Source organism: Uloborus diversus, chromosome 9 (genome assembly GCF_026930045.1).
Source record: "Uloborus diversus isolate 005 chromosome 9, Udiv.v.3.1, whole genome shotgun sequence".
Taxonomy (NCBI): Eukaryota; Metazoa; Arthropoda; class Arachnida; order Araneae; family Uloboridae; genus Uloborus; species Uloborus diversus.
Window position 1 is genome coordinate 156,162,970 of NC_072739.1, and position 27,395 is coordinate 156,190,364.

The 27,395-nt window shown below is 32.4% G+C and overlaps 1 protein-coding gene across 3 annotated transcripts; it reads right to left on the bottom strand.

The window, feature by feature from the left end:
* Window positions 1-27,395, bottom strand: LOC129229613 (synaptobrevin homolog YKT6-like). 3 transcript variants are annotated; one of them, XM_054863958.1, is made up of 6 exons: window positions 27,352-27,395; window positions 23,181-23,336; window positions 12,454-12,536; window positions 6,890-7,046; window positions 398-611; window positions 1-303 (listed from the first exon to the last, which is right to left on the bottom strand). In XM_054863958.1, exons 2-6 carry the CDS (start codon window positions 23,285-23,287, stop codon window positions 268-270), a joined length of 597 nt encoding a protein of 198 aa, XP_054719933.1. In that variant the 5' UTR covers window positions 23,288-23,336; window positions 27,352-27,395; the 3' UTR covers window positions 1-267. The 3 variants fall into 3 exon arrangements, with proteins under 3 accessions (XP_054719933.1, XP_054719932.1, XP_054719931.1); XM_054863957.1 differs by lacking the exon at window positions 27,352-27,395 and adding an exon at window positions 27,132-27,250; XM_054863956.1 differs by lacking the exon at window positions 27,352-27,395 and adding an exon at window positions 27,064-27,219.

A 27,395-nucleotide genomic window follows, 5' to 3' on the forward strand; every position in this document is an offset into this window, starting at 1 on the left:
TACGATATAAACCATATTTATTTAAATTACGAATAAAAACTTTATAATAATCATGAAATGCTTTCAAGACATTTCAATGTAATATTTATTGAAATAAATGTATACACAAATATACAATGCAATGTTCCATACAGAATTATCAAATGATTTAATAACAGCCTGTACTGAATAACATTGCATAGGAATTCACTAGATGGAATAAAAAAAATAAAACCTATGCACATATATCAAGTTGGTCTTCGAAACAGTTATATTCATCGTGACTTTTCAGAGAACAACACAACAGGAATTTGTCTTTCGAGCCTGCATGAAAATATGAAAGATATTAGAAATCTCAAAAGTGTACAAGCAAAATGAAACTTATAATTTATTGTATACCGAAATGAAAGACACTTACTGTTTTGTAAAAGGCTTTGGATTGCATACTTAGTTGCTCAGATTTAACAACTAAATCATCAATCTTTTCCCCACGTTGTAATACTGCTTCCAAGGTATTATGCAATATAATTTTTGTTTCATCAAGTTCATCTTGAATTTTGGTTAGAGCATCAGCATTTCTGGGATCTTGATAATCTGAAAGGTACTTTTCTATTCCAGGAAGTACAACACTACTGCAAAATAAATAAATAAATAAGTTCAAAATTTATTATTGAGTTGCTTTCTACTCTTAAAATTATTTTCCATAAAACTTAACATTTCATTAAAATATAACTCTTTTGAAATACAAAAAAATAAAACATCAAGCATCCAAACCCTGGGGATCATTTGTATTTTAACATCTTGAATTTAAATTTAATTTTTGCAATAAATTGTGATAGGAGCCTATTCGTTGGGTTTCTTGTTTCTACAATAGGTACCTATTGCAATCATAATTATGAAAAACATAATTTGAATTCAAGACATCAAAATTCAAATGAATGCCAGGGACTAGATGCTGTTGTTTTTTCTGAATAGGATTGTGTGAAGTTGAGAAGGTCGGAAACAAATAAACAAATAAAGTCGATTTTAGGGGACATGGCCACCAGTGTCTAGGAAGAGGGACATTTTTGCAGAAGCCTGCGGACCAGAGGACTTTACATTAAAAGCATTTAAAAAAAAAAAATCAAAGGAACATCAACTACTGTTGAGTGAAAGCAATCGTGATTGCTCATTTTTTTTTTTTCATTTTAATAAGAACATAAATTTTAACTTTTTTTTCATGAAAACCGATTTTAAGGCAGAATGCACAGTAAGCTCTTGTAAAAAATATACTGGAAATTTAACTAACCAATTCAAATGTGTTATCAACAAAAAAGTTGTACTACTTCAAAAACAACCACTTCAATACAGTGACATCCCGTTACAATGAAATATTCATCTCGACAAAATTAATTTTCAGTAAAAATTTTAATTTGCATTACATTGTTTGAATTTCATTACAATGAAAGTCCCCTTATAATGAAAAAATTTTTTCAATCCCTTGAAGCTTTGTTGTAACAGAATTTCGTTCTTAATAATAATGAGGCTGTGATGGCCTAAATGGTATGATGTCTGACTTGTAACTGAAGTGGGGTCCTTTTCTGTGCATCACTCTTAGCATTATGCATTAGGTACTGTCTGGGGGTCCACATAGACCAAAAGAGGGTCCTAGTTGAAGTTCCTCAGAGTTTGTTAATGTTGACTGGAGCATGTTAAATACATGGGCGATTTATGGGGGCGGGCGAAGGGGGGCAATGCCCCCCTTCGCCCGCCCCCAGTCTTGTTAGGACTTTATACATAGTAACAATAAACCTTCAAAAATCTTAAAACAAAAAAGTCATGATTTTTTTTCTTTTTTGAATAGCTCAGAAGCGAAAATGCAAAGAATAGCGACTGTCCTTTTGTGTGTGTGTGTGGGGGGGGGGGGGGGGGGGAGAAATCCGTACAATATATTACAAGTAGTAAAGCGGTCACTGGGATGCTGAAATGTGTTGAAAACGACTACTTTGAGCTGAAAGCTATTAGGGCAAGTATACAAGTGAAAATATCGACTGAACGAGCTATGTATTCAGCTGCAATACTTAAAATAATCAAGGATTATTTCAACAAATTAGAAACTGAAACAAAGATTTTAAAAAAGCGGATTTGCCTATAAACTAAACAAGCTATATAGCTTAGGACACCCGCTTTGTTGAAGGCCACCAACTCAAGAAAATTTCATGATTTGTTCCTTACCAAAAAAAGGAAGGACTTGAAAAAATAAATTTCATTTTAAAGTGCTTGAAAACCCTGAAAATTTTGGAAAAGTATGGATACAAACCATAAATTTAAACATTTATAGCAAATAGGAGGAGGTAGAGGAATAAATGCCGAAATATGTTAAATTCAGTTCCTCGCCTCATCCTGCATCAAAAATTTAAAAATCATGGTTCTCACATTTTTGTAACATAGAACATGAGATAAACTTTTGTGACTCAAATGTTTCACATCTTGCTGTTTATTTAATCCCAAATGCAGTGCAGTATTTTGGAATTTTTTTTGTATTGCTTGCTTCTGTCTTACTTATACTGCATATTGTTAATCTGTTCAGCAAGGGGGGGGAGGGAACCTCAATTCCTTTTCGTTTTCTGCACTGCTTGTAATTGAATAATTTTAATTGTTCTCAAGTCCTTGAAACGGATTAGATGAGTCTTTGAAATTCCTAAGCAAAGGGTGCTTCAATTTAATTTCTTATCAAGTGTATAAATTATGAATTGTCCAAATGGGCATCATGGTACTCTCCTGTTATCTATTTTCTAAATCTGTACACCATTTTTTTAAAAGCATGCTCAAAAAAAAAAAAAATTCCTGCCCCCCCCCCCCCAGAAACTCAGTCCTAAATCCGCCTATGGTTAAATATGTTGTGATCTCACTAAGTACTCCAAGTGAATCTATCTCTGGGGCTGCTGGATCAGGGATTGCTTGGCTTCTGGTCTGGATAAAAAAAGAAAAAACGGGGCTGTCTTCAGGGCCCCATTCAACCAGTTGAACCACAAATGGTGGTAGGTACGGGGGACCCTGGAGTGGTGATGTGTATAAAAATAGCTGTAAGTATGTGTACGTGAATATGTTCCTTATACAAATCCAGTTTATGTTGGAGTTTTGGCACAGAGGTTCTTTGATGCACAGGAATTAACATAAAGGTTTTTTTTGCCCCCCCCCCCTCCTCAACCACCCTTGGGGGTTTACCCAGAACATCCATGTAACAGAATGTTTGCACTTATTAAAAACATCGACTTAATTTTTTAAAATTCCAAAAAAATTTACATTTTCAGTCATTAAAATAATGGTTCTTTTCTACATGTTGACAGGAAATTATACTTTTTTTTCCTTTACTTTTATTTAAATCTGATGATTGAACATGCCTCACTGGACAAAACTTTTTTCATTTCAAGTAGATTGCAACGCAGCTTGTGATGAATATATCTAGATTATTGTATTATTTTTGAGAGGGTTGCTTTACCAGCTTTCTTAGTGGGGGTCATGTGGGTTGTTGTCTCACGCTACAGTAAATGAAACGTAGCAGCATGATGTTTCAACTGTTAAATAAAACTGTTGATTACATTGTGTGACTACACTTTACAACATAAAAAGATATTTTTTTTTAATAAAAATGTGTTTTTTTTTTTTTTTGGTTAAAAGTATAAAAACATGCAATTATTTTTGTTTGTCATGCACCCATTCACCCAAAAATCTATATTTGAGGCAGTGAGAAGAAAATTGATACAAGTGAATGTCTCAAAGTTTTGAGGAAAACACATTTAAGTTTTTATCCTAGGACTGCTTTCATTAATTTTTTTTCAAATCATGCTGCATAGCAACACCTACCACAGCTACTAGTATAATCTCTAGTCCTAAAACTGAGGAGTAGTTCAAATGGTAACCATAGTAGCTACCATTTGTACTGGTTATCTCCAAATTTCAACACTTACGTTCCATAGTTGCCAACTTGGGAAAATTTTAATGTGTAAAAACAAAAACTGTGACCGGCATTGACTTACGTCCTTTTAACAAAACCTGATTCGATTACTCTAACTGCAGATAACATACTTACAGGTCTTCAAGTTGTACAGGAGGCGCAGTGTAATGTGATCACGGTTAATGTTATCATTTGCATAATGTTATCAGAATCGCAAAGTCCCAGAATACCTGTATATTAACATGCGTTAAAAAAGTCGGATATTGTAATCAATGTCTTCGTTTATTGTTATCATTTTTTCATTAGCTTTGAAATTTTTCCCCCGCTATGTCCCTCAACCAAGAAAAAAAAAAAATACAAAGACTAACTTTCTGTGTGGCACTTTGTGGCTTTCAATAGTAATGCAAACTTTTTCTAAGAATGAAACAAGAAGTTCGTTCTCGGTGACCACAGATTCCCCAAGATACTTTTCGCTTGCACATAAAAAAATTCAGTTGCTGGACGTATTGCAGGCATGGATGTACGACCTCCATTGTTGCAGGTAGTGGCCTCTTCCCACTTTGAAAGAATTAATGTAGCTTCTGGGAAAACAAGATTCTTTCTCATTAGTAAAGCAGAAGCATTTTCTTTCTGTACAGTTACCTTAAAAACTTCACTCTAAACGTTCAAACATTTAATCCATGGTGTAAAAGCGCAATGATCTGTCAAGGAAAAAATGTACCTTTTTAATTGCTTTGACAATTTACCCATGCTGAGTCAAAGAAATGCTGCAGCACAGCTAAAAAAATTTCAGCCATTACTTTGTAAGCTGCTCAAGAATTGTGATGAGATTGAAAACAAAGCGAAGCTAAATGAAAATTTAAACAACAAGCGAAACCATGCTGGAAAAGACAGAAAAGCTGAATCTGCTTTGAGACTGTGGTTTTACAAATGTCAGGGAAAACAGATTTTATTTCACTTATTACTATGTAATTAAAAATTGCATAATTTAGCTTGAACTGTTTATGATTCAGATATTTTCATTTTGTTAATTTAGTAATTTATAATTTAAAACTGCAACAGTTGGGTCATTGTGATTTTAATTTGAGGTTGCAAAAAAAAAAATGCTCCTTAATTGGAAAAAAGCATCATTATTTTGTGCCTCCTGGGCTCTTTTCAGTTATTGTTATCAGGCAGTTATTGTTATCAAATTATATTCTTCCCAAAGTGATCACATTAAGCGGCGCCTACTGTATTCTATGGCATCATTTGTTTATTTATTACATCTGTCTTTTGCAATTACTGGATAAACACTTTCCTTTGAAATCAGCCAGCCATTTTTTTTTAATTAAAGCATTTTTAGAGTTCACGCTATAAATGACATGATTATTAAAGCTTAAAAATATGCTGAAAATAATCCTTGCATTTGAGTAGCTCAAAATTTTTCCACAGTCCACCTTTTTTCTAAAAGAAAGTCCATAGGCATCGGAAATCTAATGCTGCTTTAATAACTAGATAAAATTAATTTTATTAAGATCTTCATTAACCACATCTTTGATAAACCTAGTATGCATTAAGGTCAAATTTTGCAAATGGTGTTGAGTTGAAATAATTCGAACACAATTTGATAGAAATTTTTGAATAGGTGTGGCAAAAAAAAAAGAAAGTACCAGTCCTTAGAGAAAAATAAAACATTAGAAAGGGTTGAAAATAAGTCAACACAAAGTTTTTAAGGTTTAAGCCTCTTAAGTGATAGAATTACAAAGTAGACCCAAGTGAATGAGTATTAGGGAAATGGATGCAGCTGAAGTTTGAAATACGTAAGATGTTTGGACTGACATGTACCTGTTTGCTTCTCACTGCCTCATTTTACTTTTTCTTATGAAACAATTTGCAAGTGGCCTACAAGAAATAAATTTCATCCCAGGCACCAAAGCAGCAATATTTCAATTTTGTATGCTCAGAAAACTCCTAACATGAGTGTTAGTACGAGGGCTGTTCAATAAGTAATAAGATTAAATTTATAAAAAATACAGAAGAACTTTAATTGTCATGATTTACATGGTTTATTTAAGAATAACTTCTGCGGGACTAAACGCATTTATTCCAATGTTCTGTTCACTTCTTAAAAGCTTGTGAACATTAAGTTTGTGAGAGCTATTTCAAAACTGCTTCCATAGAGTTTAGACATGCTTTATTGCTTTCAAAATGTTTGCCTCATAATGATTTCTTAAGTTAAGGAAACAGCCGGAATTCACTGATGTAAAATAATTCTAACATTCTCCTTGATAATAACAGCAGCAGTGTTAATCATTGTCTCTGTGATGGACAGTGAAGGTTGTCCCTGACGTTCAATATCTTCCATATTCTGCCTGCCTTCCTTAAAAGCTTTATGCCAGCAAAAAGTACCGATTCTAAACATTGCTTCATCGTTCAAAACTTCACCTATCATATCAAAGATCTCTGATGCTGATTTTTGCAGATGAAAACAAACTTGAATCGCATAATTTTGTTCCATCGATGCTTTCATTTTGACAACTGGCTGCGTCTTGCAGGCGCCCGCCAACAGGCTTCAATTCAATCACGTGATCTTAAGAAACATGAGTCTGTACGCGCCAACTATCTGTAGGTTTTATTGATGCAGACAACAGATTTTTTCATGGCACTGAAATTAACATTCCCATGAGTGGTCTTGCCACAGTGAAATTAGTCTTATTTCTCGTAGGAGCCCGCCAACAGGCTTCAATTCAATCACGCAACACTCAGGAACATGAGTCTGTACGCGCCAACTATCGGTAGCTTTTGTTAATGCAGACATTTCTCACGCCACGGGAATTAATATTCTGATGAATGGTTTCGCGGCAGTAAAATTAGTCTTATAACTTATTGAACAGCCTACATAAATTGAACAGACGGGCATAAATTTGGGGAAAATATCACAACTCAAAATTGCATGCATACCACTAAAGGATAATAAAAATCTTGCCCACTTACCCTGGATCTCCAGCCCAAGCAGCTGGGGGAACTTTGACACAAAAATCTTCAAGCAATTTATTCAAAAGAGTGTGTGCAACTCTATGAGGATATTCATGGTCACTAATCAAAGCACCACATAATCTATCTGCCCTAACATATACATGGCACATATAAGCTGTAAAATATGGAACAAAATTTCAAATATTGTTTGTAAATATTTAATTAATCATATATTATTAGTCATAGATTATTAATGCTACATTATTTAGTTGAAACAATGATGCATAAATTGCAACTAATAATAAAATGATAATTTCAATTCAATATTAAATTACATGTATCAAAAACTAAATCATTTTTCAAGTACATTCATTCTTAATATTTGACAGTTAAAATACCATTTTTAGAATGAGTTCACAATTTTTCTTTGAAAAATGGTAGCTAAATTTTCAATCAATAAAAACATCATTCAGTCAAGAATCATTTGTCTACCTGTTGATACATTTTTGCTTGATTCCTTTCATTACCTCTCGAGATATAGCAGTCACAAGAATTGTGAAAAAAACGTTTGATTGCTCAACCCCCTTTTGAGCTATTGGCACCAAAATTAAATCAACACCTGTACTTTTTAAGATCAACATATAGGCCAAATTTTGTGTCATTCTGCCAGTTACTTCCTGAGATATAGCAAGCAAGCATAAAGGAAGAAAAACTGATTGATCCTTGGAGGAATTAATGCCTAAAACTATGGGGCACCAGTTTACATAGGAGCACATATGTGTACCAAATTTCATTCCATTTCATGCAGTATGGACTCAGCACACTTCAAAACTTGTAAATCCATAAAAATTTGAAATTCAAAAATTTTCACCAAACCAATACTTTCTTCTATATATTAGATATAGAAGAACCTAATTAAAAAAACCATGTTTTATACCAACATTATATAGAATTCTTTACAAGACATTAAAAAAGATCTACAATCTGTTACATTTCGAGTTTAGAAATCCGTGACTTTCCAAAACTTCTGCTCATAGGCGGCGAGTGGGGCTTATAAGTGGGGGGGAGGCAATTTTTTAAAGAAGTTAAAGACTATTTTAGGCTATCTTGAGTGACTGGGGGGGGAGGGGGGGCTTTTGATGTTCTCATGTGTAAATGGTTTAGAATTATAATTTTAAAAACGCCGTTTTAGTAGAGTTTTGTCAACATTTGGGGAATAGAGAAGAGTTTCCAGGGGTGTCCTCGTAATGCTTTTTTTTTTTAATTTAAATAAAGTAGAATTAATAATAATAATAATAATAACGAAGAAGTTTGGACTGTCTTTGGTAATGTAAGGGTAAGGAAGGCTCTTCCCAAAAAAAAAAAAAAAAAAAATCTTAAACTGATGTCTTAAAGGCACAAATTAAAGCCATCTTTAGTAAACTTAGAGCAAGGGGCTTGGGGTTCGCTCCCAGAAATTTTACAAAGTTTAAAACATTTTTTCAACGTCCTTTAAAACCTTATTTCAGAAGGAGGAACAATAGGGTTCGGAAATTCTCCCAGTAATTTTTTTTTTTTTTTGAACTGAATCTTAATCTTAAGAACTCAGTCTTGAACTTCCTTTGGGGACTTCAGAAAACGATCTCCGGATTTCTTTTTTTTTTTTCCTTTCTAAATTGGACTCTTAAAAATGCAGTTTAACACTATCTAGGGGTGTTCTCTTCCTGAATTTTTCCTAAAACTGGACTCGTTATAACGCATATTTAGGTCATCTTTGAATTTGAAGAAAGGAGGGAGTGCGCTCGTGGATTCCTGGCTCCTGGAAAATTTTCAAAAAAGAAGTTTTAAAACTGAAATTTTGAACATTATTTGGTGACATTAATGTTCGGGTAACCTCAACCAGAATATTTTGAAATTGAAATCTTAACGTTGAGGCAATCTTTCATGATGAAAAAAGTGCAGGGGCATCATTTACACTTCGAATAACAGAGTTATTTTAACAAAAAAAATTTTTTTTTCAACTGTTATACTAAAATTCCAGACCAGCAAGTTAATAACAATTTTCACATTTAGTTCTATTGTTTGTTACTTCGAATTCTCTAATTTAGAAAAGTATTTAGCTAATTCTAGAAAGTTGTGCTCTAATTTATCTGAGTCAGAAATTAAAAGCGACTTCATACACCTATTCGAGCAGCATTGAAAAAGAAAATGTTTAACCAACAAAACTCTTTTTGCAAGCTTTGTCTGAACAAGAAACAAATTACAAAATTAACTTAAATAGAATTTTTCTACTGCTACATACTTTATTTACCGTTTGCCAAATTTAGCTTTTTTTAATCGTAATCTTATTTTCTAACTAATGTATTAGGAATAAAACCTATTCAGCTGGATATATTGCCAACACTTCATAAATAATGGCAGGGAAGTGATTTTTTTTATTTTTTTATTTTTATTTATTTATTTATTTATTTATTTATTTTTTTTGTGCCAGGAGTGATTTTATTTTGAGCCAGAAGTAGATGTAAGGTTTCCGGAAATTTTGAAGTGGTGGGGAAAAAAACATTTTTTTTTTCAGTTTTTTCTGGAAAAATTGATTTTTTTATGTATAGAGTTACTTAATGGTATTGTTTTTCTTGGAACATATAGAGGGTTATGCAATTTACCCATCTTCATACCTGCCAACCTCCGAGAAAAAAATCCGGAAGATTTTTTTATTTTTATCCACAAGATTTTAACGCAAAATAAAATCAAACAGGACACCTACCCTCTTTACATTTAACAATACATTAGTGATGAATTTTGTATCAATTGAACTTACTTTCGTTTAGTAAATATTACTTTTATTGCTTTCTTTAAAAGTTTGGAAATAACATTTGTTACTCATCTTAAAAAAAGAACGAAGCAAAAACAGCTCGAATTGAGAGAATGAGAAGATAATTGGCGCCGAAATTGTGCCCCTAGTTGCCCGCCGCGACGCTTGCTTTGATTGGATCCTGATGAAGTCATGCGCTGTATCACTCAGTGACGTCATAATCTTGCCTGGCTTCTTCTCGTGCCATTCTCTTATGGCAACCTTTCCTTGGCTACTTGGCCTATAACGCGGTGCCGCGTTCCACAAAAGTCTCGTTAGCGCCAAAATTGGCGAGATAATTATTTTTTCTACAAAACGTGAAAAATCCGGAAGATTTTGCTCATAACCGGAAAAACGGAAAAGGACATAAAAATCCGTAAAACTTCCGGGAAATCCGGAAGGGTTGGCAGGTATGCATCTTCTTTTCTGCCAGACAAAAATATACATACAGGTAAATTTAATTAGAAAAAAATAGCCTTTTTTCTTTAAAACTGAGAACTTTGTTGGTCAAACACCAGAAATATGTAAAATTGTTGTTCAACCAACAATATTGGGTAAGCTGTGTCTAATCTCATAACAATTACACTTTATACTTTAGGTTGCATTTGAAACTTGAAATAATAATCGTAATTATTGACTCTCAAACATGATTGACCTTGATAAATGATAAATAAATACCTTTGTGCTGAACAGTAAAGTAAGACAAAACAACGTTAGAAGAAGCACAAATTTGTAATGTAATTTACAAATTTGTGCTTCTTCTAACGTTGTTTTGTCTTACTTATCTTACTTTAATGATTGACCTTGTTTGAAAGAAAAATAAGTATGATTTTCCTTTCTTGCAACGTAACTTTAATGTTTGAAAATGAAAGCTATTGAGTTTTGATTTTTTCCAATTCAGTCTAAGTCGAAATAAAACTAAATTGGATTTCCTTTATCTCTCCAACAGAAACCCCAAACAAAAACTGCGTAACAGTTTTTAAAAAATTATCCAAAATTTAAATTAGAGTTTCAGTTAATTATACAGCCATGCTAAGCAAAGTAGTTAAAGTAGTCATACCTGCACTTTTGAACAAAAATGAGTTATTGAACCAAGTTGTTTTCTGTTTCGTATTTTACTTAATAAATCAAGTGCTATAGGTTCATTTAATCAAGAGCTTTTTTAAAAAAAATTCTGTAAAAAAAAGGACATCTGAATCAAATGTATGGATGAGACGAACATTAAAACACAATACCTCTGCTTGAGCTCAACTGTAGATTACACTTTTGTGCTTAGCACGAAAATTATACATTTGGTTTGCAAAGTCAGCAGAAATATAGTTCTATGATTAAAGTTATGCTTGTTGGTTTCATGAAGAAGGAAAATAAATTCTTCACTAAGGTTTTGCTAAAGGTTCAGTGTGTAGAAGTTCTCTGTGTGGAAGTATCGTTAGTACAAACCAAAACCTCAATTTTTCTTAAAACTTGCAGGGAATGCAATTTTTTAGTCTTGACGGGAAATTCATTGATGAACAAAGCTTATCTGATAATCATTCACCAAAACACATGTGTTTTTGGTGTTTCGAGGAACACTTTTTTAAATGCAAGCAGCTGAGACTGTTTCCATAAGCCCATCTTTTCTGCATTAAAAAAATAAGCTCATTGTAATCTCAAAACACATTTCTGCACTTTCAATGCTGTTTCTTTTTTTTTTTCTGACAATGTCTTGCTGTTTGAATCTGTTTGTACTATCAGGCACATTTTATAATTTTTCATCTTGAATCTATTATGTAAAATTTAAACAAGCAGTTATAAGTAAAGCTGGGAGAAGGAAATAGCATCAGAATTTAAGTATGATAAATTTCTAATTTTATCAATTTTTGCTGAAAATTTCAATCAAAACTTCTTGAAAAGTTGAAAAAAAAAATCCATTTTTCAATTTTTCCGGATCGGAGTGGAAATAAATCCCTTCAGGAAAAAAACGTTCCCCCCCCCCCGACTGTTTTTATATCTATCCAGGAGAGGGACATTTTCCTTACAACTTGCCTGTTACATATTCCCAGGATTATAACTAAGGTAAAGAATGTTGTTTTTCAATTTTAACCTCTTAACTCAACTACACACTATAAGAAGAATTAAAATTTTTCTTTTATTTATTCAAAACAAAAATGTTGTCCAGGAGAGTGACAGTGTTACATACTTCATTTTTGAATTTCAAAATTTTAATGTGAGCAGCAGACAAATCATATCAACAAAATACTCAAGAAATCCAACAAAATAGTGATAATAAACAGTGTTGTGGCACAGCAGATTAAAATTTCCCTTTTTTTTTAATCTATGATAATGAACTCATTTCTAGGACAGGAGAGTGACATGAAAACCTGGGGACAAACTTTAAAATGATGTACCTTGATTATTTAAATAATTAAATTTACTTTTAAAATGTTATTTTACACCTTTAAGTATGCATAATTTAGTACTACAAATTAAATTTGTAAAATATCGATATGAAAATTTTAAATAAATTAAGTATATTTGAGAAATGAATGGGGACACGCCAAAAGAGTGACTTTCTGCTTATTCAAATTGTTTTGTAGAAAAAAAAGTTACTGTTTTAATAAAAATGGAATAACATCGGAAAAGTTATTTCTAACTATTTAAAAAAAAGGAAAAAAAAGTTCTAGGTCAAAAAATCTTTGTGTTAGGCTCTTTGGGATATAATATTGTTAGGATTTTGGGGAATCACCCATATATTGTTTCGAAACATTTTTACCTTGTTCTTTAACTGAAGTCCTAGAACTTGGTTGCGTTCTCTCAGCAAGAATCTGACTTGTAAATGTCATAAACTCTGATACACTGTAAGAAAGGTTTTTTCAAGCATAAATGTATGAAATAAATACATAAATATTGGTTTCAAGATACAGGGAAAAAAAAGAGCGACACACTTTTACATCCAAAATCATGTACATTGCAAGTTAATAGAACTTTGTTACACTGAAACATTTAACACTTTTGATATTTTGTGTGCTTTATTTATACTACTCTTAAAAACTACCCTTTATTTTATACCCTTGTTTTGTTTATACCCTTTTTTTATACGCTTTTATCTTTTATACGTTTTTTTTAAATTGGTCTCTGCAGAGTCAAATACATATTAATGTATACCTACAGTACGTTTGTTCCTTTATGCGCTTTTTCATATAGTCCTTCAAAAACCTATAAACAGTGTTTCTCTAATTATCTTGTAAATTCCTGCTTAAGCATATAGCAGTTATCAAAACATCAGAAACTTTTTTAATATTTACCTTTTTTCTACAGCATTTGTAATGCCATTGCAAATAAGTTATTTTTATTTCAGCAGGAGTAGTTAGAAAAATTTTATGAGAAAACTTTAGTTATAGCATTAGTTCTCTTTTAATATGGGGGGCAGGCTCGGCTCCTGGAGTAGGAGACCTAGGCAAGTCGCCTAGGGCGGCAGGTTTTACGGGCGGCAAATTTCGAAGTTGAAATATTGTTTTTTGAGTATGAATAATTTGTTTCAGCGCTATATGATTCACAGCTCAAAAAAAAAAAAAAAAAAGAATTTAGAGTGTGTACCAGTGCTTGGATATGTAAGGCATATAGTTTGTAATTTAACTAGAAATTCAATTTAATTTTAGAGGCGGCAAATTGCCGCCTCTAATTTAAAAATTTTTTGAAAATGTTAATATCTGCTCCAGTGCCATAATATGTACTGCTTTAATGCTAAAAAAAATAATTTAAAGTGCATACCTGTGCTTGGGTATGCAAAACCCAGTTAGGAATTTAACTAGAAACTCACTTTAATTTCAAGCACTTAACTATTTATTTTATTTTATTATATTTATTCAATATAAAATAGGCGCTGCTTAATGTGATCACGGTTAATGTTATCATTCGCTTAATGTTATCTGAATCACGATGTCCCAGAACACTCGTATATTAACACGTGTTAAAAAAAAATCGGATATTAAAATCAAAGACTTTGTTTATTGTTATCTTTTTTTCAAAAATTCAACTTTTTCCCTCTTTTTTGTTCCTTAATCAACAGAAATACAAAGGCAAACCCTGACAAGAACGAATTTCGTTGTGGCATTTTGTGGTTTTTAATAGTAATGCAATCTTTTTCTAGGAATGAAATAACAGAAAGTTTGTTCTCAGTGACCATGGACTCCCCCTAAGATGCCTTTTGTTTGCACTTGAGAAAAACCAGCCCTTGGACATGTTGCAGGTGGTGATGTCCTCCCACTTTCAGAGAGAATGTAGCTTCCTGGAAAACAAGTTCCCTTTCTTATTAGTAAAGCAGAATATTTTTTCCCTCCCTGTTCAGTTACACTAAAAACTCTTGTCAATATCGCTTAGGGAGTCAAAACTATTAGATCTGGCCCTGTTGGGGGGGGGGGGTCTTTTATCTAGGTATAAGATCATAACACAATATGAAGCAAATACAAAACAATTGCAAAAAAAAAAAAACATAAATAACTTTTAAAACTTGATTTAGTAGCCAATATAGCAACTTAAAAAAAGTATTTTTGGTAAATGTATGATTAATCATTATCTTAAATTAGTTGTTTCGAAGTTTTTATTACAAATATTTGTAATATTTTTATTTATAGCATTACATGACAAAGACAACAACGCCAGTTATGTATAACTTTTTGGAATTACTTAGCTGTTTAAGTGAAGTTTTAGAGCAACAAAATTAAAAATCCAGAAAAACATTTCTTTAACAGAAAGATTTTTAAAAATAAATTAAGTAAAATTTTTTAAAGATGCATGAATTAAAGCTTCATTGAGAAGAAATAAAAGTTTTTACTAATATGTGTCATGAACATATTCAGAAATCATTACACTAATAAGTACACTACTCAGGGGTGCTCCCACCCAAGAGCAAGGGCGCACCCTCCCTAAATACAAACAGCAATAGCCCCCCCCCCCAACAAAATGAAAAGTAGCCCTAAAAACACCCCTAAAAATTTTAATGTTACAGTCTGCGCCATGACCCTCCTAGGTGGGCACCTTTGATTTACTACACACGCAACTGAACTAAAAGACCTTATTTAAAATTTCTATCTTGTACTAATATCGTCGCATATTTTAATTCTTAATACTTGAATTAATAAGTCCTCTTTTCACTGCTAAATCTTTACAAAATAAAAATTAATAAATAAATAAAAATTCTTCAAATTTTAAAGACAATTTTCAGTATTCACACACAGCCCTTAGATTACTTTAAAAATCCTTTAAAAAAGAGCTAAAACTACTCCTAAAATTTTTTAATTAATAATAGGGTTGTTTCCTTCAGTCAATAGTAGTTCTTTCTGGCACTGAACTTGATAGAATAAGCAAAAAAAAAAAAAAAAACTCTGACCTAGAAAATACTTCCATTTTCCCAACAGTTATTTAATTAATTTTTTAAAATGTGAGATTTTCAAACAAGGCGTGGTATTGATGACGTCACAAATGATGCTCTTTGGCACATCTTCCTATCGCGTTTCCATGTTATGATGATCAAGACTCGAATTAAAAATGCGCTCTACGCTTGCTATCAACCATATTGTTGCCAATACACGTGAGTAAAGATGCAAATTAACTATTTTGTTCTGCAAATGGCAACACTAAATGGCATTTCATCATTTGTAATGTCACCGGCAGAAGCATAAACAATTTTTTTTTTAATATTAAACTTAAACAAATTATTTAAAAAATGGTCAGACCCTATGTTTTAAAGCATGCTCTTTCGGAAAAAAAATATTTTTAAAATTTTGGAAATGACTCCATTACTAAAGAAGTTATTTATCAACATTTATACAATAAGAGAGCTCAAACAAATTTTTAGGCAATAGATTAACACAACTTTTAACTTCATAAATCAGCTAATTTTTTGCAGTATAACATTTAGCCTACCAAAGAAAATCAGATTCGGAGCCCATATGACCAAAGACCATATAGCTTCGCATAAGACTGGACACTCCCATAGGGATCAATGCTTTCGCGTTTTCTCCCACTTCAATGAAAGTCGTTGAGCACATAAAAAAAACTTCACAGGCGTGTTGGCGATTGAATTTTGGAGGAAAAAATGTTTTATACTGTGTGCAGCGATTAATCGCCAAGTTCAGCCACTGTGCGTCGTGCGCCGTGTGCCGTGTTTGAATCAGTTCTTCTCCCCTCCCTCTGGCGAAGGGTGGTAATTATATGGGCATTTAAGCCTCAGAGAGGGTCATTAAGAAAAAATGAAAGCAAATAAATAAGCAAAAGGAACACAGAAGTGTGTTGTATCAATAACAGACTGCTTACGAAGATGCAAAGAACTTTCTCATTTCTTTTTTTGCTGTTTTATTTATTTTTATTTTCCTTTTTTACTGCCTATTTATTTTTATTTAATTCATTGACTTTGTATTTATTTACTTTGTGAAGCGAATGCAGAGATGTATTTTCATTTTTGTCACAATTTTTTAACTTATAAATTTTATAATTTCTCTATTCACATTATAATTTTTATTTTTTTCATGTCAACAAATCTTGTATTACATTACAATTAAGTTCAAGATGTCAAACTAGCAGAAAGAAAAAGATGAAAATATAATGTATTTAAGTTAAGGAAAAAGTGTTTGAACACAACGTGGGCTTATAATCTGCCGACGGTTAGAAAAGGGTTATGATCCCCATGACTCTCCCCTCGTATCCCCCTGTTTAATACCGAATATTGATCGCGTCAGGGCCGGATTTAGAAGAGGGAAGGCGGGGCAACTGCCCCGGGGCCTCCACAGCAAAGGGGCCCCCACAATAAAATTTTTACAAAATATCCTTTTTTTTTGGTATTTCTACAAAGAATGATTGCACAAGATAATATTATTATGGATATATCAGAAAGGGGGGGGGGGGGCTCCACTCCTTCGTTGTCCCGGGGCCTCCACACTTCCAAATCCGGCCCTGGATCGCGTGGATAACAAATAATTTAAAAATAGAATGGCTAAGTATTTTGTATTCAGTTCAGATAAAATTATCGACGAAACTAAAGTATTATTAATGCATATTTTTTAATTTTTCGCTAATATTTTAGGTATTTTTGATGCATATTTGTTAGAATACGTTAATGATTTTTTTAATGCATATAACACGACTTACTTCGTAAGATTCTTGTGCTTACTATTAAGAAATCGTGTTCTATTGCGTGCTTTATCTTTCCAACAGGTTTCTAAGTACAACTGGAAAAAACAATGTTTTAAATAATAATTATTTCTGAAACCCGCAGTTACATATGGTTCTTTATTTTTCCTTCTATTTATGTTTAATTTCTTACATTCAGTCGAATCGGATCTTTAATCGACAACCAATTGATTTTTTTTCTTATTCCTCCTTTCATGGCATAGAATTCAAGGATACCTTCATTATAAAGTTTAGTAACCTAATTTCGTTCTTTCATGTTATGTCCTATGACTTGGCGAAGGTTTTTCAAAAAATAAATAAAAAGTGAAACAAAATACTAATAATAATCATTAAAATTATCAAACTGCTGTTGTTATAAATCTCATTAAATTAGGATACATAAAGCAATAGAAATAGATTTTTTTCTCCTTCTCCATCCATCCCAGCGCCCAAGCGTTGGTATCTGAGCCGTAGAAATGTTGCATTCTACTGTAACAGTAAACGTAGATATAATTCCTCCCTTTATTTAGCCTACCTTTCATGAGTTATTTTTATTTGCAACTGTACAGTTAAGAAACTTTGTTCATCGGCTCTTTGGGACAAATGCAACACTTATACTGCTGAAAAGTATGAAACGAATCTCACAGGAATGCGTTTTTAACGAACTAATCTTGTTACAACAGGTATTTCAGCATTTTAATATTTGAATTAATTTCGAAGAAAAAAATTTCATTTTCAGGATAAAATGATAAAAAACAAAATAATAAATAAATAAAGCATATGTTATAGGAATAAATGATTCAAAAAGAACGTGAGCGAGTACTTAAATGTTTCAATTTTTTATATTATACAAAGATAAATTATTTAAAACGGTGACTACTGCTTATTCAAGGGGACTATAAATTCTATATTTACCGGATTATCAGTATTCAAATGTGTTATTCCGAACTTTATGTATTTCGCTCACTCCTAAAAGAATTTGATCATCAACCCCCCACCCCCTAGAAATCCGGAACGTTTTGTAGCGTAAAACAGAAGAAAGTTTTTCTTTTTTTTTTAATTTCTCATGTCAGTAAAGGAAAAGAAACAATTTTTTTTAATTCTGAATTTTGAAACTATGAAACGAGTGAAAATTTGAAGAAACACAGAAAAAGCAATTCTAGTTCTCATTAACTACAAAGCATATTTGAAATTTAGACCCTTAAATAGGACTTTCTGCTATCTTTCCAAATTCAATTTTGGGTCGTCCAGGGTCAAGGCAGGTAGGTCCCTTATCAGTTTGGTAGACTTTCCCTCCTCCAGGAGCGTGCACAGAAATTTCGGGGCCCGTCACAAATGACTTTTTCGGGCCCCTCTCCATATTGTTTACCCGTATTTTCACCCCTAGTCATAAAAATATTGGGCCCTCTTCAGGCTCGGACCAACAGGTGTTCCTTCTCCCCCCTGTGAACGCCCCTGCCTCCCCCCCCCCAAACTCTTATAAAACTTACACTGCACCGATTTCGAGCCGGGGACTCTCCAAGGACCGGGCCCCAAGTTTCTGATTAGGCTATTATCTGGTTACCAAGATGTGCCAAATTCAGCTCCTTGATACATTCTGAGTAAAAAATGTAAAAATCATGATTCTCGCGTTTTTGCAGCACATTTTTCGAAGATAATTTTTTGTGACTGATGTGTTGCTATTTTTTTAATATCGGATTCAGTAGTTTGGAAGTTCCTCTGCTATTCCACCACATGGGATTTCAATTTGACACAGGCTCTTAACTTGACAATGTTCTTATGGGATGAGAACACCTAAGAAGTTTTTTTGTGAAGGAAGTAAATTAGTGTGGTCGACGATAAGAGTTTATAGATTCTTTTGTGTGAAGCCCAGGATAGGAAAAACTCTTCTGCCCCTGCTTCTGCGCTGTCTTCGGCTGCGAAGGAGAAAGGACAATAATAGGAGATAACAAAGAAAAATTGGTGACAATGAGGCAGATAAGCAAAGCTGTGGACAAACGCGGGAAGATTTCACGCAAACGGCTACTGCACTTTGAAATACTGATTTACACCCTGAAGATGAACTCAATCGTTTGAAATTTGAATGCAAGGCAGTTCGGTATGGAGTAAATGTTAGCAAGCGTAAGTATAGAATTATGAAAATAGTTTTGAAAGTCTTGTGATTAAAAAGAAAAAAAAAAAAAAGTAGGTTTCATCCACAATTACGGGGTTGCGTGACATGAAATTTTTCAAAATGTTAACTGAAATTTTAAACTTAAAAATATGTTTTTCCAAATTAGATTTATCAACAAATTAATTAACATTTACGCAATTCATGTACATACGTGTGCGTGTGTTTTCCTTTCAAATTTCACTAAATCGTAATTCTAAGCGAAGGAAATTTTTCAAATTGAAGTCGTAAAGTGCGAAAAATGCCAAAGCAAGCCATCTTTTGTAACAAAGTATAGAAATTCGAAACACTCTTCCTGGCATTCATTTGAATTTTGAGGTCTTGAATTCAAATTACGGCCGCGATAAAAACCATTAGTAGAAACAAGAAATCCAATGAGCAGGGTCTCAAACTAACTCCCACACTCCCTTAGTTATTTTTACTTTTTTTTCTAAAAAAAAGTCTATGAAATAGTTTTAAAAAATCAAAATTTTTTTGGGAATAACGTTTTGAAATTTCCATCCCGTTCGCTGTTGCGCCCCTGGAGAGAGTTACTCCGGCCAATCCCTATTTACGCCACTGTTTACAAAGATTACTTTCACAAATTTCTCAAATGTAAACTATATTATTATACACAGGTATACCATTATTATATCAGGAAACCCATAATTTATGGAGCCGTCTCATATTTTGGCGCCCGGGATGATCCCCCCGCTTGCTCTCCTCTTCGCTGCACTATTTTGCAGAAGTTGATAAGGTTTAAAAAACTTCTCAGTCATCGACTACATTACTTAAAATTTTTTTATCTCGCAAGATTTCCCTTCAATTTTCACTGTGAAATGGGCGACAAATTCGTTAGATTGAATGAATTTACAATTATTTTTTAAATTCTCACTCCTGTTAATTTTGTACTAGGGGGCTCCACTCCCTGCTCGTTTTGTTCGCCAACCTCCGCTCGCCACTTGTGGCGCGTAACGATTGGTAATTTTAATGCTTACTCCTTGGTGTCCTCGGGACATACAGGGTTCATGATATTCTCAAGACTGGATGTTGAAAGCCCAAAGCGGAATGGCTTTCTCTGGATGTTCGATATCCAACGAGACCAGTTTCGACCTGAGACATTCCTAATCCAGAGGAGATTGGGTTAAAAGACACACAGACAAATGCGTGTTTACCTAAAAATTTATTTCTCGTTAAAAAAAAAAATGTCAACAAAACTGATTCATTTTAAATCTTAATGTAACTTTCTTGAATTTTTAGATCTCTTCTATTTCAATTTATTTTTCTTTTACTTTGTATATTAATTGGGTTAAAAAAAACGAACTATAAGTCAAAATAAATACTTATGTGCAAAAAGTAAAATGAGAAATAACAACGCCAAATAGCACACTTTGCAGATTACTGCAGATACGTGTTTCGGCGTTACAAATGAATGTCCTTTTCAATGCAAAAGAAATGAGCTTATGTTTGAAAAAACATCGGAGAAATGGTTAGGTTTCTTTTGTCGGGTGTCTTTTCAACCAAAAGCTCATTTCTTTTGCATTGAGAAAGCCGTCCATTGTAACACCGAAACACGAGTCTGCAGTAATCTGCAATTCAGTCTGTTTGACGTGGTTATTTAATTTTCACAAACAAATGGGGTGGTTTCCTTCAGTCAAAAGTAGTACTTGTAGTCACTGAAATCGATAGAATAAGCAAAAACTATAACTTGGACCCAAAAAATACTTTTATTTTCCCAACACTTATTTTTTAATTATTTTTTTTAAATGTCCGATTTTTCAAACAAGGCGTGGTTTTAATGGCGTCAAAAATGATGCAGTTTGCCGCATCTTTCACAACGTTTCCACGTTGTGATAATCAAGAAGCGAATTAAAATTGCGCTCTATGCTTGCCATCAACCATATCGTTGCCAATACACGTGAGTAAAGATTTTTGTTTAAAATATATTTTGATATTTGATCTATTACTGCATCTTTTTTTTTGGCACAGTTTGATTTGATCAAGAAGAAAAAATTTGAACTTAAAATTAAAAAATTCTTAGTAGTTCACAACATCATTTTTTTTTTCTTTTTTTTTTTGTTTGTTCGCAAAAACTTAAAGCATTAATAAGAAAAAGCGTTGGAATTAAAGGGGCGTGTAGAAAAATTATTTTGTTTAGTTTTAGTTTTTGACAGCCCACCCCAAACGTATTTGTACTTTAGACTTTCTATGGCATTATGAAGAACACATCGCCGCTTAATCAGCGTCCCGTTAAATAGATTTTCAAAAGAATGGGAAGAGGATGTAAATTGAGTTTCAAGATTCCGTAGATAAAATCTGGAATCAATTAGGTTTTGTTATCATTGTCGCGGGAACTGAAACCGGTGGTTAGTATCCCCGTCCTTTCTCCCCACTTTTTCTAAGAATTCTTAGTGTTGTAACCTTTACGCCAATTCCAAGAATCTCCAGTTCAACTTGGCGGCTATAGCTCTGAATGTCAGTTTTTTTCAAGCACCAGTTTTCATTCTACTTACGCTTGTTTTCCTTGCCATGCGTAAAAACCGGTCGTCGAGTGTCCAATCTTCACTAGTTCTATTATCTTTGATATGACTGTTTTGTCTGTCTATTAACACGGTTATTCCTATGACCAAATGTATGTACATTTTATTTAACTTCGCACAATGTCTGTGTGCCACTTTTGATCATCTTGAGTTTGACCCTGTACCAGAGGAACTTTTCTTACAAACATTAGTAGTATTTTGAAGTAAGTTACCGCTTTAAGCAAGGGCTAAGGCAGAAATACATACGGTAGGTAATGTGTTGAATAAACTACATATTTTTGTGTTTAAAAAAAATCTTCAACGCCTTATTTTTTAAAATAAATTTTAATGTTTTTATGAACACTTAAGACTTTTTTACACCTATATTACTAAATTATTACTACATCTTAATTTTATTTGAAATCTGAAATTATTGTTAAAATAAGAAATAAAATGAGTAATTTAACAACTCATTGTTAATAACTTCCATTTTCCAAAATAACTGAAAAATTTACAATAGGTAAACGCATTGAAACTAATAAGCACAGCACGCAATTTAGGACAAATAAGTGAAATATGAAGAATTCTTTTACCCCACTTTTACTTACTTGCTCATTTTTGGCATTCAATGACAAAAAGTGAATGCAACTGCTAATTATTATTATTTTTTTTTTGTAGTGAACATTTTTGATAAAAATAAAAAATTGAATTTTCGGCACAAAAATTACAAATTTTGTCTTTCTCCAACAGGATGTAAGAGACATTTAAAATTGGAGCAGATTTTCCACCACCGCCGCTTAGTTAAGTGTCATATTTGTATGATTTTACCCCCCCTCCCCCAAGAGAGAGAGCATCCCCCCTCCTCCTTCAAAAAAAGAGAAAATACCCATCAGAATAACTCTCTCCTAAAGATTTCAATGCCACAGTCTGTGACATGAACTTCCCCAAGTGGGCACAACTGCCAAAAATATTAGCTACAAATCATGAAAATTAGTTTTTTTTTTAAATTTAAATTTTGGTACTGAAAACAAATTTTCGCCTTCAAAATATTAGTACCACTCAGAAGAGCAAATTTTTCTGCGCCAGATGGAATTTGTTTGAAACTTCCCAGGAATACAGAACAAGAACTATTATTATTCAAAATAAATTTTAAAAATAATTCTGAGCCTTCATTCACCCAATTGGTAACGACTGGCCGACAAGGAGAGAAAGATCAATGAGCTTAAGTTTTTATCTGTCACCACTTTTTATTTGTTAACAGGTAAAATATTTGTAATTCAGCTTAGCACATAAGAAAGGCTTTTGAAAGGATTTTCAATTTTCCCTCTTGATTCTTCTTATGAACTAGCAAATCTTAGTAGATGAGAATATCTTTCCTATTCTGTCTTTCATACATTAAATTTAAATTTTATATGTGTTTCGCCTTGCAAAGTTCATCCTATTATGAAGTCAGCAATCAGGGTTAGGGGGAAGGAGGGAAGTGATTTTTAACTGTTATTAGTTCTTGTTAACAGGCCAGGATAGATAGATTGTTGTCAGGCCAGATAGTGCAAAAAGTCAAATACTCGCAAGCTGGAATGACAAAAGTCTTCTGTACCTACTCATTATTTTAACACACATTAATTTTAATTGTACAGAGATTTAAATAAATGAAAATAATTTTACCTATTTCTTTGGAAAAATCCGAAGCTTGTTAAATCACTCGTACTGCATAATGTAACTGCTTTTGATGGATGTTTGTATAAAACTGCTAAGTGATATAATTTAACCATTACTGAACTTGATTTGATATGTGAGCACCAATTTCACAAAAGGATATACCTAGAATAAAAAACAACAGCTTAACATTCATCATTTTAATCAGTAGTGGCTCATGCCTTGAAAAAATGAGGGGTTCAGGAGCTCTCCCCTGGATTTTGTTTCAAAATTAGTCCTAAAATGAGTCTGAAGAAAAAAAAATCTTTGTATAATCTGCGGATAATACAATGCAGAAAAATGAAGTTTCGATAAAACATAAAATTTTAGCAACTAAACAGCGTAAGAACATTCAAGCTGTGCAATATAAACAACATACAGGCAAGGTAACGGTCTCAGTGAATCCTGCTATAAATATTGAGGTTCAATGCGTTGGTGTTGAAAAAAATACAGGTAACTTTTTTGACAGATAATCCGCAGATTATATTTAAGAAAGTACGGTGCAATCCATTTTTTTATTATTTCAAGCATGTACACACAAAAAAAAAGGAAAATAAATAAAAAGTTATAAATTATTGTCTGGAAAAAGTGAGGGGGCCTGGGCCCCTCCCACAAATCGCCACTGATTTTAATACTTCAAACGCAAATCAGTCAGGTAACTTATTTAATGCATGAAAATGTGAAATGCTTCATAGTAGCATTCACATGAAATAGAAAAAAAGTATATGTAATAGATGACTGTGAAAAACTACCTTTTAAATAATCCCTTGACAACAGTCTTATCTAATAACAAAACTAAGCCAGTCATTTTTAATTTCCTCCGGAGAGGGGAGATGAGCAAAGGGTGTATGCTCAATTCGAATTTAATCAGAAAAAAAAAAGTCATGCCCACTTTCATGGAAAACATTAATCATTTGAAGTTCTTTATCCTCCTTAAGAATAAAACATATGGGATTTTTCCTTCTCCTTGCCTATATCTAACAAAATATTTTCATTCTACATCATTACAAAAATTCACTAATAATTACTCTACAAATTTGCATAAAATACGTTTAAGATTTAACTAAATTGAATAAATTTTTAAAACACCTAAAAATTTTAACAATTGATATAAATTATCTTAAAAATGTCCCACAAAATTACACGATTTCAGACAAAAATTTAGATACAAGAAATTATACCTCTATTTTAATCAAACATTCATCAAAATTTTAAATTTTATATAATGCTTATTTATAACTAGCTGTCCCGGTAGCAGAAACAGCGAGACGCGAGACGTGCGTCGCAGATTTTCCGGCATCCTGCAGATAATTTTACCGAAGAACAAAAATAAATAAATAAATAAATAAAAGAAAAAAAAGAAATGCAGCTTGGGAAAAGATCGTATGGAGATCGCTTTTTGAGCGATGGATGGTTCAGCATTTCAGCTAGAAACATAGTCGCCATATTTGGTCATTCAAAAAATCGAAGTAGAAAAGTGCAAAAGATTTCAAAAACAAAGATGAATTGGATGTTTTATTTTTCTGCCAAGAAATGAAAATAACTTAAAGTGTACAGCAAATCATTTTTTTATTTTTATTTTTTAAAATAATTTTCTTGAGGAATGAAAAGTTTTATGTGAAAATTACATCTTATCCTCATTGCTTTGGACGCAAAAGCGCTAAAGCTTCAACTAAAGTTTAGTCTCATGAGGATTTTTATTTTGAAAATATTTTTTTGCAACAAATTCAGAAATTTATATCTTAATTTTTAGCGTAGTCGCCATGTTTGGTCATTCCCAAGATGTTGGTACGCAAGACTCATGAAGTGCCTACGTTTTCAAAACGGAATTGGATGTTTATTGCAATGCAAACTGTTAAATTATGCAAAATGTGCCTTTTTTTTTGGTAATTCTTAATTATTGTTTTTAAAATTGCAAAATTTTATCTTCAGAATATTATCTTTTCTTCGTTGCTTTAGAGGCTAATGTGCTAAAAACTATTTCATCTAAATTGTAGTTTTTTAAGGATTTTGAATTTATTACTACTTTTAATAAACAAATTCAAATATCTATTTATAACCATGAATTTTTCGCCATGTTTGGTCATTCGCAAGATGGAAATAAACGATACTATTACTTACCTAAGTTTCCAAAAACAGAATTGGATGTTTACCTCAACACAAACTATTGAAGATAACATAAAGTGTTCAATAAATCATGTTTTTTTTTTTTTTTATAAAATATTTTTTTTTTTTTTTTGAAAAATGCGAATTATTACCTGCACAGTTGTGTTTGATCCTCACTGATTCGAAGGCTTTGCTATAAGCTAAATATTTCATCTAAAGTGCAGTTTCCTGCAAACTTCTCATTTACTAATTTAAAAAATTCAAAAACCTATTTCAACGCAAATTTTCCATATTAAAATTAATATATCTTGAATAATTGGTTTTCATAGTGTGTAGAGTTCTATTTATTTTTATGAAAGTAGTGAAAGCTGCTGCCCCCCCCCCCTTATTGCTTTAAAACTCAGCGACAGTGGTGGCCACGAAGTTTTTCGGGTCTAGTGGCCACTGCCCAGTTGGAAAATTGTCCAAGTCTTGGTCTTCACATAGGACTTGTGTATTTTATGAAAACTTAAAATAAAACTAATAATAATGCTGCAGATTATTTTTAACTACAGAAAATAGTGTCGCAGACTGACTACAAAGTTTCTGCTACTGGGCTAGCTGTGCTTGCAGGGTACCCATAGAGTAAGGAAATGATTTTCTTATATCTTATAAGACCTCTTGACATCACACACAAACGGACATCATGTTCCTTACTTACAGAAGATTCAAAGGGCTGAATTTCTTGTTTTTTTTTACAATATGACACATATTACTTCAATTCTCGCTTAACAATAAATTAAGGGGGGAAACCAGTTTACAAGGCTGAAATTTCAGTATTTTTCGTTATTTTTTTTAACAGGAAAGAAATAATAAGAATTTCTTTAAACTTTGAGGATATTTTATTCATCTTTTGAAAAACACCTTGTAATTTTTTGAAGTGATTTCCACTAGAAGTAGTGGAGTTAGAAGCTGCTTTCCCTGGGCAGTCGCCATGCGGGCTCATTGCTGTTGTGCATTATCAAAGCCACAATTTTTGCCTTTAATTGTTACAATTTTTCTTTCTCTTAAACAACATATTTCCCTAGAATAGCATACAGCACCCTGGAATAGCTTGATTTGGAACGGAAACTTTAAGGACTTTGCGACCACAATAGATTTAATCATTTAATGTGCACACCAGTCACATTAGCATACACAGAACATACAGTGACACTGACATACAAACCAATTTTTTTTTAATTAATTTCAGTAAACATTAGAAGAAATAAAAGTAGCGTTTTTGTGACAGTGAAAAAAAATTGTAGGATTAAGAGATCTTTTTAAACAAGAGAGCAAACCATAGTACGGGGAGGTTTATATTAGAAAATTTGTTTCACAACTATCGTACTTAGTTTTAAACGTTTAAGAAAATCCAAAGTCTGTTCAAAAAAATTTTCTTGGTGCAGTTATGTTTAAGTTTCACAAATAAACTACTCATAAAAGGACACAATGATACCTATATGTCATTCTACTGAAATTAACAAACATATAACTTGTACTTCCTTATCACTTCGTAAATTAGGAAAAACATGAATACATCACTTGAATCTAATTTAATTAAATTACAATAAGCTTGTTCAAACAAAACACAAACTGTTTTGCGCGAAAAGGTAACATACTGCGAAATTTTCTCAGTGAAGTTTAATAAATTCAATAAAAATTAATAGTATTTTAGGTATAAAACATGAAAAACTTTAAGATTTTTAAATAAAAAAAAATTACAGACCAAAGGATCGTTTTCAAACCAACAACAACTTCAAATTTGAATAAACATTATTACAAATATATTAGTACCGTGTTTAGTATTCAAAATTAGCTAATTAAAGGTTTAATATTTATTTCAATGAAATCATGACATATCCATTTGTGCACACAAACAGCATTTTCTTGCCAACGAAAAGCATTCAAAAAAACTATTAATAGCTGACATAATTCATTCAAAAAATGAACTAAAACAATAATAAACAACAAATTTTTCACGCAATACTCTTGGAAGTATTGATTTGAGACTTACGATAAAAGCTAGAAATTTTTAAGACACAAAAATTTCAAAATTTG